This window comes from Camarhynchus parvulus, chromosome 1A (genome assembly GCF_901933205.1).
Source record: "Camarhynchus parvulus chromosome 1A, STF_HiC, whole genome shotgun sequence".
NCBI lineage: Eukaryota > Metazoa > Chordata > Aves > Passeriformes > Thraupidae > Camarhynchus > Camarhynchus parvulus.
This window is the reverse complement of record NC_044586.1, coordinates 14,955,034-14,972,332: the sequence shown is the minus strand read 5'-3', so window position 1 is coordinate 14,972,332 and position 17,299 is coordinate 14,955,034. Positions and strand designations below refer to the sequence as shown.

The 17,299-nt window shown below is 41.5% G+C and overlaps 1 protein-coding gene across 5 annotated transcripts in view; it reads left to right on the top strand.

Annotated features, from left to right (window-relative positions):
• ITPR2 (inositol 1,4,5-trisphosphate receptor type 2) overlaps positions 1 to 17,299 on the top strand; it is a 241,879-nt gene that overhangs the window by 171,178 nt on the left and 53,402 nt on the right. For all 5 annotated transcript variants that reach the window (XM_030959744.1, XM_030959743.1, XM_030959741.1 and 2 more), the window contains 3 exons: positions 1,364 to 1,474; positions 6,218 to 6,313; positions 7,487 to 7,606. In XM_030959744.1, the coding sequence (XP_030815604.1) occupies positions 1,364 to 1,474; positions 6,218 to 6,313; positions 7,487 to 7,606 (327 nt within the window). The remainder of the gene's footprint in view (positions 1 to 1,363; positions 1,475 to 6,217; positions 6,314 to 7,486; positions 7,607 to 17,299) is intronic.

The window sequence follows — 17,299 nt, the reverse complement described above, 5'->3', positions numbered from 1 at the left end:
AGAAGTGTAGAAAGGTAAAGGATGTGGTTACATGCTGCCATATTTGATCTGAAGAGAATTAAAGTTGCAATAAAGTTGTCATAGTGGATGAAACTGCAGAATTTTTGCTATAGATTAGCAGTGGGAAAATTGTGGTGAGCAAATGACAGAAGCAATCTGTTCTCTATGCTAGAAATAGCTGAAGAAATGCATACAATATTAATGCTTCTTCATTAATGTGCTCCAATGAAATGTAAAGTGCTATTACTGCCATTGCTGGTAATCAGCTGCCTTTACTTAATATTTTAAAAACAAACAGAGGTCCTTTAGTGGACTAAATTTTGAACAGTAATATTTAAACCGCTTATGGATGGGAAAAACAACTGTAAAAATATAGCTACAGGACTGGAGATTAAAAAAATGTTACAAGTTAACATGTTCTCCAACCAAGTTATGTGATAAGCACTGGAGGAACACTGATATGGAAGGGAATGATGAATTAAACTTTATTACTTTGACCTATCTGCTGGGAAGTAACTCAGGATTTGAGTTGCACTTGTTTACACCAACTGCTAGTCTAATTCAATATATTTCAGGGGCAGATGCTCCACACTCTCTCATTTTCATTTTTCCCCCTCTCTCTGTCTTCCTGGAAAGCTTTTCCTTTCCTGTTGTCCCATAAACCTGCCAGAGGACAAAGTGCCATAGGCTCTTGTATAACTGGCTGTTATGCACAAGGCCTAGAAGGTCCAGAACTCCAGCTGCAAAGGCATTTGGGAAGTACCACTGGTCACAAATATAGTTTTAAATTCCATATCCAGAAACAACCTTCTTTGCAGGACATGTCCAGGTTCATGGAAAAAACTTTGATTTTCATGAACATTTTGTACTGTAACAGCAATATTAATGCTGGCTGCTGAGGGCAAATGAAGAATCTGAGCGTGCAAATTTGGTTGTGCTTGCAGTCAAGCTTCTCTTTCATGTCTGAGGCTGGCATGTGCTCAGCTGAATCTGGCAGTGCTCCTGAGGGCTGCTGTCTGCAACTTGTGCTGCATGGTGCCAAGCCCTGCGGGATTCTCTGGGAGCAGATTTTAGCTGGCACCACCTTTTTTCCAGTTGGGTATTTCACTACTGGCAGTGTTTGGGTTAGTTCTGTACACACAAGTCTCCCCCAGCACTTCTTGTGGTGTGTTTTCAGGCTGTTCTGCTTTGGCTGAAGGTTTCATTGCTCTTGCAAGGTGTTTTAAGTTCTGGGTCCTTCTTTTGGAAATTTGCTGATGTGCATATTCTCTTCCTCCCTCTGGCTGTATCATCTCCCTCTTTTTCCCACTCCTCCCCTCCCTTCTGCCCCTGCCCTATTCCCTTCTCTTCTCTTGTTTTGCAGACATGCATAGCCACCCATGAGTCTAATGGGATTGATATTATAATTGCTCTCATCCTGAATGACATAAACCCTCTTGGCAAATACTGCATGGACTTGGTGCTTCAGCTCAAGGTACAGTATATGGAAATTTGTTTATTTGAATTTGGGCAGCAACAGAAGACTTACCTATGGGAGAGCTCGAGGCAGCCTGACATTTACTTAATCTTACCATAGCACAGTATCCTCAGAAGCCTTTGAAAAAAAAAAAATCTTGCAAATGAGTTCATCTCAGCTTCTGAATCCTTACCAAGCCCTCTGCCACAGGCCTTTTGACCCACTGCTATGTTTGGGACTATGTCTCAACTTTAAAAAAAAAAATCCTCTCAATCAGGCATGACACAGCTAGCATGAGAAGTCTGTATTGTGGATGTAAAATCTCTCAAGATTGATAAACAGCCACACTGTACAGGCATGCAGCAAGTCAGCCATGCTCTCTAAATACCAAACTCCTAAAAATTATTTGAGAAGGAAATGCTGTGCAAAAGAACAATACATCAGGTGACCTGCAATGTCAAATAAAGTTGAAAACAAGGTTCAAGTAAATTGTACCTTATTTCCCTTCTCAGTGTCCTCTGAGGGGAAACACAAAGTGTAGAGTGTGAGGGCAAAGTCTAGAGAGGGAGGGCTTGTACTGTAATTTTGTTCTGTATTCTGGGGAGGGTTGGACAGGCTGGCAGATAAGTTTCTCCTGTCTGTGTGCCAGTGCATGCAGAGGGGAGCTCTGCAGCTGCGCTGTCTGCCAAGCAGGGTAGAATCTGTCCAGGAGGAGCCCTGGGTTATTGCCTTTTCTTGCCTCCCAAATTAAGTATTTCCATTGCAGATGGTCTGTTTCCTCCCCAAACCAGCAAATACTTTGTGGTAGCTGCATTGCATCATATTGGCAATGTTATACATGTCTAATAAAATAATTAATATAGCTATATATCATGTACAATGAAACATTGAATCAGCAGTGCCTTACATATGATTTTAATAACTGTAATTACTTTTTTGAATGGCAATGTAATTCAGGCCCCCTTCTAGCAAAACACTTAGGCAGACATTTAACTTTGAACATGCAGACAGTTCTTTTGAAGTCCAAACTTCAGTCTCTGTAAAGATGTATCTGCATTCACTCCAGTGCCATTTTGATTTGCCATTGCCATGAGGCTAGCACATGCTTGTAGAACATCTGTTCTGTGTAGTGAGCAAACACAGAGCTTAGAGACACCTCTGCAAGGACCAGTGTGATCCTGCTCACAGGAGGCTGGCTGTGCTCAGACTCACTCAATTAGCAAAAATTGCGGTGAATATAGCAGAGGTTCAGACTGTGGAAATGATTCAGATTTTGCAGAATCACAGCGTCATTTGCTTTAGTAGGGATGTCTTGAGGTCATCTTGTCCAAGCCCTCTGCTCAAGCAGGATCAGCTAGAGGTATCTCAGGATCACGTGCAGCTGCATATCTCCACAGCTGGAGATCCACAACCATTTTGGGCAGCCTATCCCACTGTCTGATCCCTCTCACAATATGAAAGTGTTTTCTGGTGCTTAGAAAGAATTTCATGGGTGTTTTATTTTGTCTCTTGCTCTCTCACTGGACACTTCTGAGAGGGGTCTGGCAGCCTTTTCTGCATGTCCTCCCACCAAGTATTTATACACATCGATAAGATCCATCTAAGCCATCTGTACTCCAGACTGAGCAGTGACAACTTTCAGTGGCTTCTTATATGAAAAATGCTCCACTCCCTTCATGATTTTTTGGCTTTTTGCTAGACCCGTTCCATTATGTCCATATCACTCTTGTACTGGATCTGGATACGTTGCAAGATGTGATCTCAGGAATTGGATCCAAATTGAGAAGCTGCTGTTTTTGATTTTGAGTGGCAACACATTGAAGTAATAAAGCAATGAGTTTACCAAGTAATGTTTAACTGTCAGTGTTCATAGGCGACTTTGAAGTTGCAAATACATAAATTTTGCACTGAAAATAAAGAATTCAAAGTATGCAGGCCTATACATTTACACTTACTAACAAACTCAGACACTGTTTTCAGGGAGCATTATATGTTGAACTTATACCCTCCAACCACAGGAAAGGCAGTGCAGAGTTCTATTATCCCATGCCATCTTAGTTTAGCTTGCTTTGCACTTACTTTTGATGCGGCATTTAATTACATCTTCATGGATTATATTTTCCAGTGGACTCCTGAATCATTTAGTGAGCAGAACAGACAGTGTTTACTGAGTGCAGAGATGGCCAGTGTTCAATTCTACTTCATTTTATTTCAAGTGTGACCCCCTGGCCTTCCTTACTGACCAGTGTGTAAGCCCTGGCACAAAGTAAGAGCTCAATATCTGCCACAGATATTGAGTGACAGGATGAAGAGACATTGTCAGTCTAAGAGTACAGAGAGTCTAAGACAAGTGTCTTCTTTTTTTCCCTTCATAGCTGTATCTAGTTGCTTCACTCATTAATTTGTTTTTCCAAAATTTTTATCAGAATATGAGATGGGAGCCCAGGTAGAGGTGAAATGAAGAGTAGAAGTGCTTTGAGCTGCACTGTTTTTTAGCACCTGGAAACTGATTTTTCACTGTATTTATGTGTTATGAACTTTGTGCTGTGTTTTCCAAGTCATGGATGTCTTTTCCTCCTTGATGTTTGGGATTAGATCCTAGGCTCTCCAAATATGCAGAAAGTGAGGAATAAGTAGCCAAATAACCATCACAAATGCCTGCTGCAATTCTATGCCATGGCAAGGCACTTCTGCTGAGTCAGTAGCAAGAAGCTGGCTGTTGATGACACAAAGTCCTACCTATCCTCTATCTTTCCCAGCCTCCTGGAAGCTGCAGCAGGCTTCTGTCTATCCCCAGGGTTGTCTGCACTGGCAAAGAGCTTCAAAGTCCTCCTCAGCCATGAGTGAGTGGACTGATGCCTTCCTCCTGTTTCCTCCCTTTCCTTACCAAGCTACCTGGGAACCTGGCATGGCCCCTTTCCCTCCTCCTCAGTTCGAGATCCTACCAGTGCTACCACTACTGCCTTGGCCACCACTGTAAGGGAAATCTGCAGCAGAAGAGGAAGCATCCTGCTTTTCAGAGCAGCATCCTGTCAGGAATCCTCAGCAAAATACTGTCCTCTCCCTTCCCCTGTTCTCATTCACTGTGCACATTCAACTTCTGCAGTGTTGGTCACAAGGTAAAGAGTCTGATTAGACCTTTCCCATGGATGCTCCTGATTTGATTTATGAGCAAAAGGAAAGGGACATGGCAAAACTCATATGGAGTGCTATTCTCCTTGAGCCAGTCCCAGTTAGGTCTTTTCTTTCCATCTCTTTTTCTTTGTCCTTATCTCAGTTCTGTGTTGGCAAGCCCAAGCTCCTGTCTCCTGGCTTCTATCTCACTCCCAGTCTCTTCTCACAGAAGTTTTTAATTCCCCAGTTACATACAACTCTTCTAATCTACTCTCCTTCCATTTACCTTCAGTCCTCCAGTCAGAGGTGTTTAATCCTCAGCCTAACACAGCCCTGAGCAAGCTGCTTTAAGCAGGGGCTGGACTGCTGGAATCTTAGTCCAGAGGACAGCTTTTAGTGTATGGTTTTATGATCCACCCTGCACAGTTTTGTGATTCTGTGCTCACCAAGCCGGTGGGCTTTTAGCTGTGAAATGAGTGTGTTTGTGCTCTATAGTACTCAGATTTTAATTGACTAAATGCTTCTGAGTTGGACAAATTTGACTAGGAGACTACAACTTGTGTGATTGTTCTATTGGCCTCTAGTGCTCCATATTTTTAGGCCTATTATCAAAACTTGGGGATACAGAGGCTGCTTAAAACACAAGTTGCTTAAACATATAGGGAATAACATCTTTCTTTTTGCCCCAGTCCCAAAAGCAGCTGAACCGTTTTCCTCTGAAACTGCCCATGCCAATTGTCTGAGGCATACCCTCACTGGAGAAGTTTCAGCTGTAATTGTTGATAATGGCAATAAGCAGCTGAGAATGAGGCTGTAGGGTGGGTTGGCAATTTTCCTGGCCCCTACCTCTTCCCTGGGACTGTCTCCTGCTTCCAAGTGTTCCAACAGCTCAGTCTGAAACAGAGAATGATGGGGATGCTGTGACAGGTCAGCCAAGGCAATCCTGCTCTGCCAGAAAGCAGCGAAAGCTCCAGAACCATTCTTGCTCTCCACTTCACCACAGCTGATTTAACTGGGAGACAGGCAGGTCTCTGAGGCACCACTGGGCTACTGCAGCTAAAGCTCATGCTGTGTAATTCTGAGTCTTGGGGAAAAGCAGCTAGCTGACAAAGCAAAGGTTGTCTTTATATATTCCCCCAGGAATATTTAGTAGTGAAACAAAATCTCAGGAGTGCATGAAAACAGGTTATTTTGCAGCCTTTCAAATAATAACCAGTTGGACTTCATAAAAACGAAAGGGGAAGGAAACCTGCCTGAATGATAAAACCTTCTGTGTAATATGTTTTGTAATTACCTCTGTTGAGTCTTGTTTTAACAGAAAGCCAAGGCAAAAATTGCTAGGTGGGAAATAAGGAAAGGAAATGGAATTTAATTTTGTATGCACAGTCTGCAGCAACACTCTGTATTTAAGTAAAATATTTTTCAGTGTTTAAAATTTTCCTTCCAATATAGCGTGCAGAGTTAGTGTTTCAGTATGCTGACACTAAAAAAAACCTATTAAATATGTCAGTAAAATAAAAGATGCAAGTGGTTGAAAATCTTATCCACTAAAAAGTGGTCCTCATAATCTCAATTAAAACAAATGCAAGGGTCATTAATCCATGAAAGAGATTTAAAATTTGCATTAATTTGGTTTTGTATCTCCAGAATAATGCCTCCAAGCTTTTGCTGGCTATTATGGAAAGCAGGCAAGACAGTGAGAATGCGGAAAGAATCCTTTTCAACATGAGACCAAGAGAACTGGTGAGAAAACTTGTGAATATTCATAAATCTTTTGGCTGAAAAAAAAATCTGTCATTAAAACATTTTAAAAATGATCTGTATCTAAGCTGAGAAGTGTTGGCAGCGTATGGTGGCACAGTGTATCAGGATAGTACTAATTCACAAAATTACTTTAAAAGGATCAAGCATGCATGATTTCAGTCTTTACGACTTCATTATTTTTATCCATTCCAAGCACTTTTCTTTAATTGTTTCCTAACTAAATTATCATATTCTGGTAGACTGTCTTCAAGTGCAGTTTGTCAGGGGCTGGCAAATTAAGCTTGTACAGCTTGTGAAGCAGTGCTAACAGAAATGTGTGTGTGGACATATATTAATATACATGTATGTTATTTATTCATGTCTCATGAACAAAGAGAGTTCCAAGCAGTTGTTGCTGTGTTTTGGAACAATACTGATGTTTATGGAGGTCTCCAGGAACTTTAAATGAGTTGGAAATCTGGGGGAGTAATTTCCAATACCATTTGACTGTGTAACAACAGAGACTGAGAGATCTGGGAGTTCTCGAGGGATTCTGGGGAAGAATCTGGGGACATTGTCCCTGCCCCTTAGGCAGAGCCCAGTGCCTGCTGGTTTCAGGGAATCACCACTGAGGTGGCATCTCAGCAGGATGAGGCCATCCCTAGGGTACAACTGCAGCATCAGGCCTTGTGTGGAGAACTTTATGGTGGTCCTCTAAGAGGCTTTTGAATATTTGAAATTTCCCCAGCAGATCCCTGCCCAGATCTTCCTTTCCTTTTTGGTTTAGGTGTGGTTTTTCCTGTGAAATTGTGTTGCTGCCTGCTCTGGCCAGAAGATCATGGCTGCACTCCTAAGTGCTACACAACAGTGCCTGCCATATCTAGACAAGCATTTGTGAAAATACCTGCTCACAAAAGCTCATCATTCCTCTTCTTTTCTCATGATTGCTGATGAAAAATATAGTGGTTTGGAGCTTCATAAATCCTTCAAGCTTTGTCTTTATTCAGAAAGTGCTTCTCAGTCAAGTGAGTGAGTGCTGCTCACTCTTTTTGCAGAGCTGCAGGCACCCATGCAGGCTGGAGCTGAGCAAAGTGGCTGTGTTCAAACACAGTGTATTTATTTCCCCAAGAACCACATTTATGTTATCTCTCCCTGGCTGGGTTTGTGTTGCAGGTGGATGTGATGAAGAATGCCTACAACCAAGGTCTAGAATGTGACCACGAGGACGAGAATGGAGATGATGGCATCTCCCCAAAAGATGTTGGCCATAATATCTATATTTTGGCACATCAGGTACGTCTTATTTGTTTTGTGACAGCTTCTAGAAAAGCATTACATGGTTAGACTCCACATTGTCACAGGTGGAGTCATGCACCTCAGGGGTAGGAGAGAAGTAACAATGTGTGTATTGATAAAAGCCAAAGGTGTGGCCGTGGGTTAACCAGGTTCAATGGCAAGGCACACTTGATTGTTTGCTGCATACAGGACAGGCTCAGCCCACACTGTCAGGGAGACCCTCCTGTTGAGTCATGATATTAAGGAAGGATCCCCTTGGATTCTAAACTCCTCAGATGGGAGTTTAGGTGCAGCTGGATCCATTCTTAGTCCCAGCTTTTCCCAGCAGTTTGGCTGAAGGTTTATCTGCACATGATCAATCCATTATGTCATTTAGCCATCAAGAATTCAGAGTTTAGCATGCTCTTAACCACTTACCAAGAGTCTCTTGTAGTAAGGAATCCCTCAGTCTTGAGAAGCAACCTTGAGAGCCATTAACAGATCATTTATATCAATCAAACATTAACAGATCATTTATATCAATCAAATCATAAATTGTGTTACCATTACTGGTGTATTTTAAATAGTGCCTTCAGCTGTGATAGCAACTAAACTTGATTTCAGAAGATTCCTATTATTTTAGAAATATTACTTTACCAATAATTGGGCCTTTTCACTGCTTTCTCCTTTCAAATTATGCTGTAGTGCCCTCAGGCTTTTTCTGATCACTTTTACTTCTCTACTGGTAAAGGTAGAATGTACACTGGAGGTTGTTATTTAATGGGCTGTTTATTCTTCAGAGTAGCTGGTGTCAAAAATATTTTATCTTTCAATTATGTTCAGAGTATTGAAAAGTTTTTTGTAATTGAAAGAATAAGGACCATGAACTTCTTGGTTATATCATAAATTACAGCATTTGGTATTTCATATAAGTGCCAAATTTAAAAAAATGTTTTTCCCTAAGAAGAAATAAACAGATGGGGATAGGGAGTGCTCCTCATTCCTTATGTTTATTAAGTGTTGTAGGAATTGAATACTTGGTGGAAAAAAAAGAAAAGAAAACAATCTATAGTTACAGTAGTGTTATGCAATGTTTCTTTCAAGCAAGAAATGCAGAAAAACAGTTCCTGAGTTATGCTGTTGTGCTCACATATAATTTAAATAAGTAAGTATTGTTATTATATTGGTTGGTGGTGCGGTTGACCATGTTCTACTCTTGTGCTCTGTGTGGGGCTGTACTTAAGATACCCATCAGAGATGACAGTATTTTTAGGATGCATCTGCAGTTCCTTACCTTATCTGAATTTACTCCTTGTCTGAATGCTTATAAAGAAAATTTAAATGCCTGCCAAATTGAAATGTTGGTATTTTCTGTCTTCTGCCTACAGTTTGTGTTAAATTACTTAACAGGGTCTGTGACATGGAAAATATGGTTTGGGGGGAGGGGAATATGGGCCTAAAGCTATATATGAAGTGACTCCTGGGGTCATTTTACACAAGAGGTCACTGCCAGGGGGACACCAGCTGGCTGAGGTGTAGGTTAAGCTCTGTCCCTGGGCTCATATCTGCAGTGCTGGAGAGGTCCATGGTGCCACTCCACAGCTATTCCTGATCCATAGCTGGCATTTTGGTTGCATAAGGGTGGATATTTTTACAGCAGCTTACTGAGCTCCTTCCTGTTCTGTAAAATTAAATGTCATGATTGGCTGTGTATGCTGTAAAAATATCCATCTTTTTTACAAAAAAAAAAAAAATGACTGTTTTCTTTTTCTTGCATTTCTGTAACATAGTACGTGTGTTTACAATAGATTTGCACCCATGTCAAGCCCCATATCAAAACAAAGCAGTGCAAGGACAGGCAATTTGGAGCCTTTCTGTGTCCTCTGCTAATGAAATGCTACAATTCTTGGCACAGAGCTGCTAATCTGTGACCCCAAACTCTTTCCATGTGTGCTCTTTTTGCTTGCCCTGGGATGGGCAGGATATGAGCATGGACCCTCCTCAGTAAGGCCATTGTTGCTGGGTTCCTTTGCTGGCTTCAGTCTCCAAACACCCTCTGCTTTGTTGTCAGAGTGGCTTTTTGGTGCCTGGGCCTTCTGCTTGGCTTAGCTGACCTGATTTACATAATATTTCTTTGCTGTGGCACTTCATCGGACTTACCTTTTTCCTACAACCACTGTGGCTCTTCAGTCACTTTCCTTACACTTCCTGGTGACCACTTGCTCCAGTTGCAGCTTTTGGGTCCCTCTGTAATAGCAGAATCAAGACTCAGAGTTCCCCTTTTTGCTGTTCCAGCCCTCAAACACAGACAGTTTATTTTGGGGAGCTCTGACTTTCAGTTTTTGTCGTTGCACTCTTCAGGGCAAAGCTGGGTTCTGCATTTTGCCACCACTACATCCTTCCTTGCCCTTCCTGTGGTTGATTTTACCAGAAGCAAGAGGCATGCTGGTAAATGTTTGACCCACAGAGCACAGAAAGTTGTATGTGTCACAAGCAAGGCTGAGATTTCTGTCAGTAAATCTTCCTTACAGCCTCCCAGCCCCTGCCCTAAATGTGTCCCTGCACATGGTGCCCACACAGAGGTGTGTGGGTACAGCAGTTGTGTCATGCCAGCGATCACACATCCTCCACATGGTTCTTTGTCCTCTCTTTCCCTTATTTCTTCATCTTCCTCTGGTGTGCAACGTGCCATGGCTCTGCTGCTTCCCCTGCACTGCCCCCAGGCTGTCTGGGCACTGCTGCTCCTCTCTTTTCCTGCTCCTCCTTGAGCAGAGGGGACAAGGGAGGGCCACGGGGAGAAAGCAGAACTGAGCTGTCCATGAGGAGCTGCCCTGAGCTGCAGCCTGGTTTTGGGGCTCCTTCCAGACCTAGCTCCTTTACAGCTGCTTGTGGAGCAGTGACATGAGCTGGTGCTTTAGGTCACATCCTGGAAAAATAAGCCTGCTATTGGTAGGTAGAAAGGGCTGACAATTGTCTTGGCAATCCATGGAGGAGATTCTGTTTTCTTTCTCTGGTTCAAATGTCATGCTCAGAGCCAAGCCTTGACCTTGCTATTTCCTTGCAGTAGTCTCAGGTGAGTGCCAGAGGTGTGTTATGGACAGGACCATCACCTCTTGTACCACTTCTCTTCCAGCCTCAGTCAATAGGAATGGTATTTCTCCTGCTGTTCTCTTAAGAGATTGTGTTAGAGCTGGTCACACCTTATTTTGCAAAGTTAGTAAGGCTGTCCTCGAAGAGACTTCATCGTGATGTGGTGTCCCCGTAGGAAATTACCAAAGCTTTTGACACAGAAGCACAAAAAAAAGTTTCATTCTTGTCCTTATCTGTAGGAGCATTAGTGTAGGAGAATCAAGTTTTTAAATGGTTACACAAAGAAAAAATTTAGAAAAAGCTAAAGAAATCCTCTGGCTTTTCAGATGACTGCTTGAGCTGGCTGCCTGTTAGTCATAACAAAGTACTTCAGAAGTTTGTAAACTAAAATCCAGTACTTCACTGGCAGTGTTTCCATGAGGTTCATGATCCCTTTGATATGCTGTGAGGCAAGATAAGGCAGTGCTTATAACTAGAGGCTCCTGTAGTCTGCATGCATATATACATATATATATACACATGTCTATATATATACATGTGTGTGTGTGTGTACACTTCTGCTAACAGAAAATACTTTGGAGTATTTGTGTTTTTCAGCTCATGCAAACTGTCTAAATCAGGCATTGAGCCCAAGCTAATCCACTGTACCTTTCAGCAGGTCACATGAGGGTCACAAGAATAAGTTGAGAATAAGTGAAATAAGTTGACATAGCTTCTTGTTAGCTTGCAGTATGGCAAGAGTGCACTTTCATCTGCCTGCAGAGCTGTGGAGAGATGTCCTTGATCTGGGAGGATGTGAGTGGGGAGGGAGTAAGGGAGCAAACTGTAACAAAACTTTCAGATTTCCAATGCCTTATAAACTCCTCTGCCTGGTTCCCAAGGCTGTGGCAGGAGTGGGGGGCTCCTGACACAGCCTGTCACCCCTTTCCTGATGCACGTTCTGTGCTCTTAGGCTAGAAGAATTTTCTCAAATTTAAGTTTCTGCTTAAATGCCCTGTTGGAGAGGGAGCACAAGACTTGGAACTCCACGATACCTCGGTCACTTCCAGGTAAATAGAAGGTTATTTGTTTGGTTGGTTGGTTGTTTTTTTCAATGAGATTAAGCTACAATATTCTTTAAATCCCAACCAAGTAAACTACTCATATTTATACAATTATCTGGTGCCACCAAGACTTAATGAAAAATATTTCCTCACCCCATAAGGTTAGAATTATCACTGTCTGATATCAGTGCAGTGAAGACAAATGTGAACCAGGTTATCTTCTGATAGACTAACACAGTTTGAAGTGTCTTTCCATTTATAAGTTCTTAAAACAAACCAAGAAAAATCTGATGTGAAGTGTAAGCTTCTCACTGCAGGTACTGCTAAGGACACACATCTTCCTCTCTGGTGCTAATTTTAAGTGGGCTGAGCAAAATAAATCACTCAGCCTTATATATTTGTTAGTATATTAATAACAGAATCAAGATTTTTTTCATCAAACTTGGCAAGCATTATCAAACTAATGTCTTACTGCCATGTTTACTTCATTGCTTAATAGTGTAGACAGATGAAGGATATTTGCTAACTGGGCAATTAAAATGGCAATAATTGATGGTATGGATTTATAGTTTGGGAGTAGGCATACACTACCAGCTATTTTTTAAAAGTTGCTATTTTTAACATTTGAAATAGGAGAGGTTTGATAATGAGACTCGGATATGATACATTCATTAAGGATAAAATAAAGACAGTTTAAAAAAATTAGCTATCCAAATAGGAAAAATTCTAAGAAGCACAAAGCTTTTTGTTTCTGTGGCTTTCTCTGTAGTCTGTGTTTCTGTAGCTTTCATCAGACCTGAGTACACCCAGGACTGGGACCACCTTTACTTTCCACATCAGTACTGTGCCTGCAGCTGCATGGTTGTGGGACTCTTCACATGCTCCAGCAGAACAAAGAAATGACAATAATAATTGTTTCAGAAATTTTTAAAGAATTAATCTTACTTTTTACAAGATTTTGGAGCAGTAAAAAGCTCTCATTAATTTTATTTGCCCCTTTTTAAGTAGGAGGTGCTACCTGGTGTTACAGATAAAGGCACCAAGGCAGAAGCAGGCACAGACAGCCAGTCAGAGCTGTCATGGGAAGGAAGTCTGGTGGTTTGATCCCCAGTGCTTTGCTCTGACTGCCACGTTGGCTTCCCTCCTAAGCTCACTCTCTCCCAGCCACTTTGCTAACGTGGAAAGTTGGCATTTATTGGGTAGTGCGTAATCACTGAGCACATTAGTACTTCAGAAGTTTTTTAGAGACATGCTAACGTGTGTTTTTCAAATAAACTTTTCCATGCTGCTACTATTATGGATTGCTGAGGCAAGAAGAGCTTTTATAACGTAATGGGTGCAAATATACTTGTGTGTGTGAGGGAGGTATTGCAGGGCTTAAGGATTTTTTTGTGAGTGATTATTTTTGGTGTTGTACTTTGGAGCAGTTCCTGGATTTCCTCCACCTTGCTGTATTTTAACTTTTAGACAGATTCACTTAGACCTTCATCCTTCTTTTTCCCTTGAGTATGTGTGTGCATGTATAAAATAAAAGACAATTATTAAAACTTACACTAAAAGGTAGATGTGGATTCTTGTACTCATTCTTTTGTCTTGACCTGAATATAATTCAAGCCAGGTGAAGGGATTCCATGCCAAGACCTTGCTTATAATGGGTGCAGATCTTCCATGGTTTAATGTGTGAGAAAACAAGAAGTAACACTGTAAATGTGGGCCTTTAAATGTGGAATAGGATCACTGCATGTGACTCCTCCAAAGCTTTCTGAACCAAACACTGTCCTGCATGAAATGTGATTGTGGTCAGGCGTAAATTCAGGGTAAAATTTGACTTTTTAAAAAGAAATGTTAATGAGGAAGGCAGGAATTAGGTGCTCAGTAATGTGCATTGACAAGCACCTTCTCTAAGACACAGCAAAGCACCTGAAATGCTTTTAGGATAGGGAACTGGTGGGACCTGTTACAGCCCAGTAGTCTGCAGTGGGCATGAACTGGCTGAAATTGTGACATCATGATTATTCCATGGAAAGAAGATGAACAGAAGACAAGTGGAAAAGTCTTGCAAGAACACCTTCACCCTTGATAGTGGTGTTGCCATTACTGGGCCATAACATTTGCCTAAAAGAAAGACTCCCTGTCCCTGTGGGAGCTGTGAGTTCCCAGAGCATTTTGCTTTAAAAGATAAGCTCATCCAATTGGGAAGCAGCTTTGAGCTCAGGCAAGGATCCTCCAGATAAGCTGAGGTTTGGGGACCACACTGGTTCAGTAAATTTTTTAAGCTTGTGGAGTTCTTTCTGCTCATCCTCTGCCTCAGGTTGTTGCATGTCTGTCTTTACAAAACATTAGCTTGTGCCTAGGTTCTGATGACAAAAGATTTTCAGTTGCTTCTGTTTTGTGAAGGAAATGTCTTGGTTCATTTGAGTTTTTCCACATCTCTAACTGGTACACTCTCAAAAAAAAAAAAAAGTTTTCACGTATGAGACTAGGACTTTGGAGAAAAGACTGCTGGTTATACTGAGTGCAAATGTAGAAGGCTCACATTTTGTGTAGCAATGACCATTGTCAAATTTTGAGGCTGATGTGGACAAGAAGCAGTTGGCAGGTGTTGTTGGAGATTGTCCTCCCAAGTACCAGATGACAAATGGAGAAAAACTTTGTACACAATTAAATAAATAGGACTGCCTTTTGAGGCCAGAAGATGATGGACTCTATACTGTAGGCTAAACCTGTCCTTCAGGATGAATAGGTGTGAGTTTGTGCAATGAGGATGCTCTCTTTCTGCAGGGCAGGTAAAATTTTTCAAGCTAAAGGATGTCATTTTTTGCAAGGCTACGCTGAGCTTTGCAGATTTTTGGTGGTTTTTTGTTTCTCTGTCCTTAACAGAGAAGCTCTCGCTGATAGCAGTGCCAAAATAAAGAGCTAATGGGAACCAGTCCCAGGAACCGTGACTGTCAGGGGACTCGTAAGCTTGGCTGCCAGACCTGAAACTTTTCATGGAACTTTTATGCTCCACATGTTGTTTTCGTAGTTATCATCCTGATGAGACAGGCTATGGCATCAAAATGACACCAGCTAATTAAATGTCAGGAGAATCAGAAGATGTTGCAAGGCTTTTGCACTGAGATTGCCAAGATTGAAACAGAAGCCAGTGACGCACATCACCCTCCTTGTGGCTCATTAGGATGGGATGTAACTCCACGTTCAGCCAGCTGCAGGATGGAGAGACAGCATGGAGGCTGCCACGAGGGCTTGACACTAATGAGCACCTGAAAGGTTAAATGAACCTCTCTGGCTGATGTTAGGTCTCAGGTTATAACCTTGGCAACTTGTCCTTTGATGGTTTTTTTTTTCCCCTTCTCCTTGGAAGCATTCACCTCAGAATCCTGTCCTGGCTTTGATAGGGATCTACATGGGAACCTCTGTTTTCCATCTGGTGTTGTGTTGACTTAGGCTGCTAAGAGCTGCTAGGATTCAAGCTAGAGCTTTTTACCATAGACTGGCCACAAAAGATTTAGCTTATTTTAATTTTTCTGCTTCCACTTCTCTAGAATAAGATGAAGTGTCTATTCTACATATGTGTGTGATTTATTGTATGTACTGTTAATGAGGGATATATCCTGTTTGACTGTGGCAACTGTGCATTTCACTAGTGCACAGGTGGCCTTAATATTTCTGCTTTGTGGGTTTCTTCTTCTATCTTTAACTTCTGTAATCCTTGTGTTTTGTGGTTTACAAGATTTTTTGTCATTGGGAAATATGTTGAATTGGTGTCGGGGCCCAAACGTTACACCAGAAGAAATATCCTTTCTTTGTCAAATGTCTGCATTGTGAAATCTTCACATTAGTCTGTGGTTTTACTCTGAAAATTGGCTGTGGGACAATGAAATACTGTTCAAGACATTCTCTGCTCTCAGGCTCTGTTTGCAGTCCTGTCCTAGCAATAACCACGCTACCTTTTTATTGCTGTCTGAAGCGGCATGGGGTGGACAGAGGGACTTCAGTCCTCCTTTGGTTCTCTGTCGCCCGTGAGGCAGTTCCTTCTCTTCCCACTTGTAGAATGGCTCTTCATTTAGCTGTGTCCACAGCTGGTCTACATGGGAATGCCTCCACTCAAAGGAGGCAAGCAATTCTGATTTATACTGGTAGAGAACTTGCCCTTTTGCCCTCAAACCATACTCTTACCCTGGAGCTGCCTGCTCATGTTTGTCATGCTTTAAGATGATGATATAGGGGTCACAAGGAGGTTGACTTTAAACTTTTAGATTGAAATTGCTTGGAGAAGCATTATGTAGAATTAAGCATAATTTTCCTTGGAAACGGAGTAAACTCAATCCAGAAGCTGTTGAGAGGCAATAAATGTGGGACCACAAAGTGCCATCTTTCCAAAGCCACCCTTCAAAGCACACTGCAGACTCAGCCAGCCCTGAGTGCTGTGTGCACATTTCACTGGCTCAGAAATGTATGTAATGTAGCTATTTTGTTCAAATTGCTGCAAACTCCCCTCATCAAGGAAGTTGATTTACACAAAGTATTGAGTTCTTGCACTGGAGACAGAGCTGGAGCTTTTCCATTAGAGGTAACCTTCAAGTGAACCAAGGTGCACCTTTTTCTTCTAAGTACAGCCCAACTAAAACATTTTACCCTAAGCTGGGGTTTGGTTTGAGGGGAAGTGAGGTAACCTTGGAAATAGCATGGGAGTGAAATCTGGTCTCACTTAATAGTATCAGAGCAGTTCTAATCGGCCTCAGATATCTGCATTGTGAAATCCTACACATTAATTAAAATCAAGGGGGGGCATCTTCTCTAACAAAGACATACTTTTTTATGTTCAGTAGTCATTGAAGTAATTACAGGTTAACAAAAATAAAGAGCATTAAACAGAATGTCAAAATATGTCTGTTCCTCACAGTTGCTCCGTTTTAACTCTCATCTCCTCTGATGTCACAATTTAATTAGCTATCTCAGTCACTATAGAGTTTTTCAGACAAGATCTGAATTTGTAATCTACAAATCAGCAGAGCTCAGTTGCCATCCTCTGTATTTCATTCGTTTAACACAGTGCAGAAAAGTGAAAATGAGGTTCACCTTGCACTTTCTCTGAGGCAGCTTTATGAGATACTGAATAAAAGTGTCCAGCTGTGAAATTTAGTTTTAACAGCTGATTGTGCTTTTCTACACCAAAAGTGAGGTGATCAGTTACTTATGATCACCTTCAGACTTGCACACAGATAAGCATCTAATCAACCTGGGGTTAAAGAAGCTTTTTCTCTGCCTTTTTCTATGGGCAAGGATTTTCAGAGTTTGTTTCACAAATGATGGTCTGTGGTAACCTTAAATGAACTTCATTTGAAAAATCTTTCCAGCTTTTTCTGTCTTTGGGTCTGCAGAACACCATTTAAGTTGGTTGGGTAAAACAGCATTATTTGTGAATATCTGATAAGGAGAGAGATTAAATTTTTACTCCTACCAAGAACTCCTATTTCATAGGTGCCAGGTGAAAGTGCTCTCCTGAGGACAATAGCCATAATACAGACTTGGAATGAATAACTCATCATTTTGCATTCTCTTCTTGCTAGTCTAT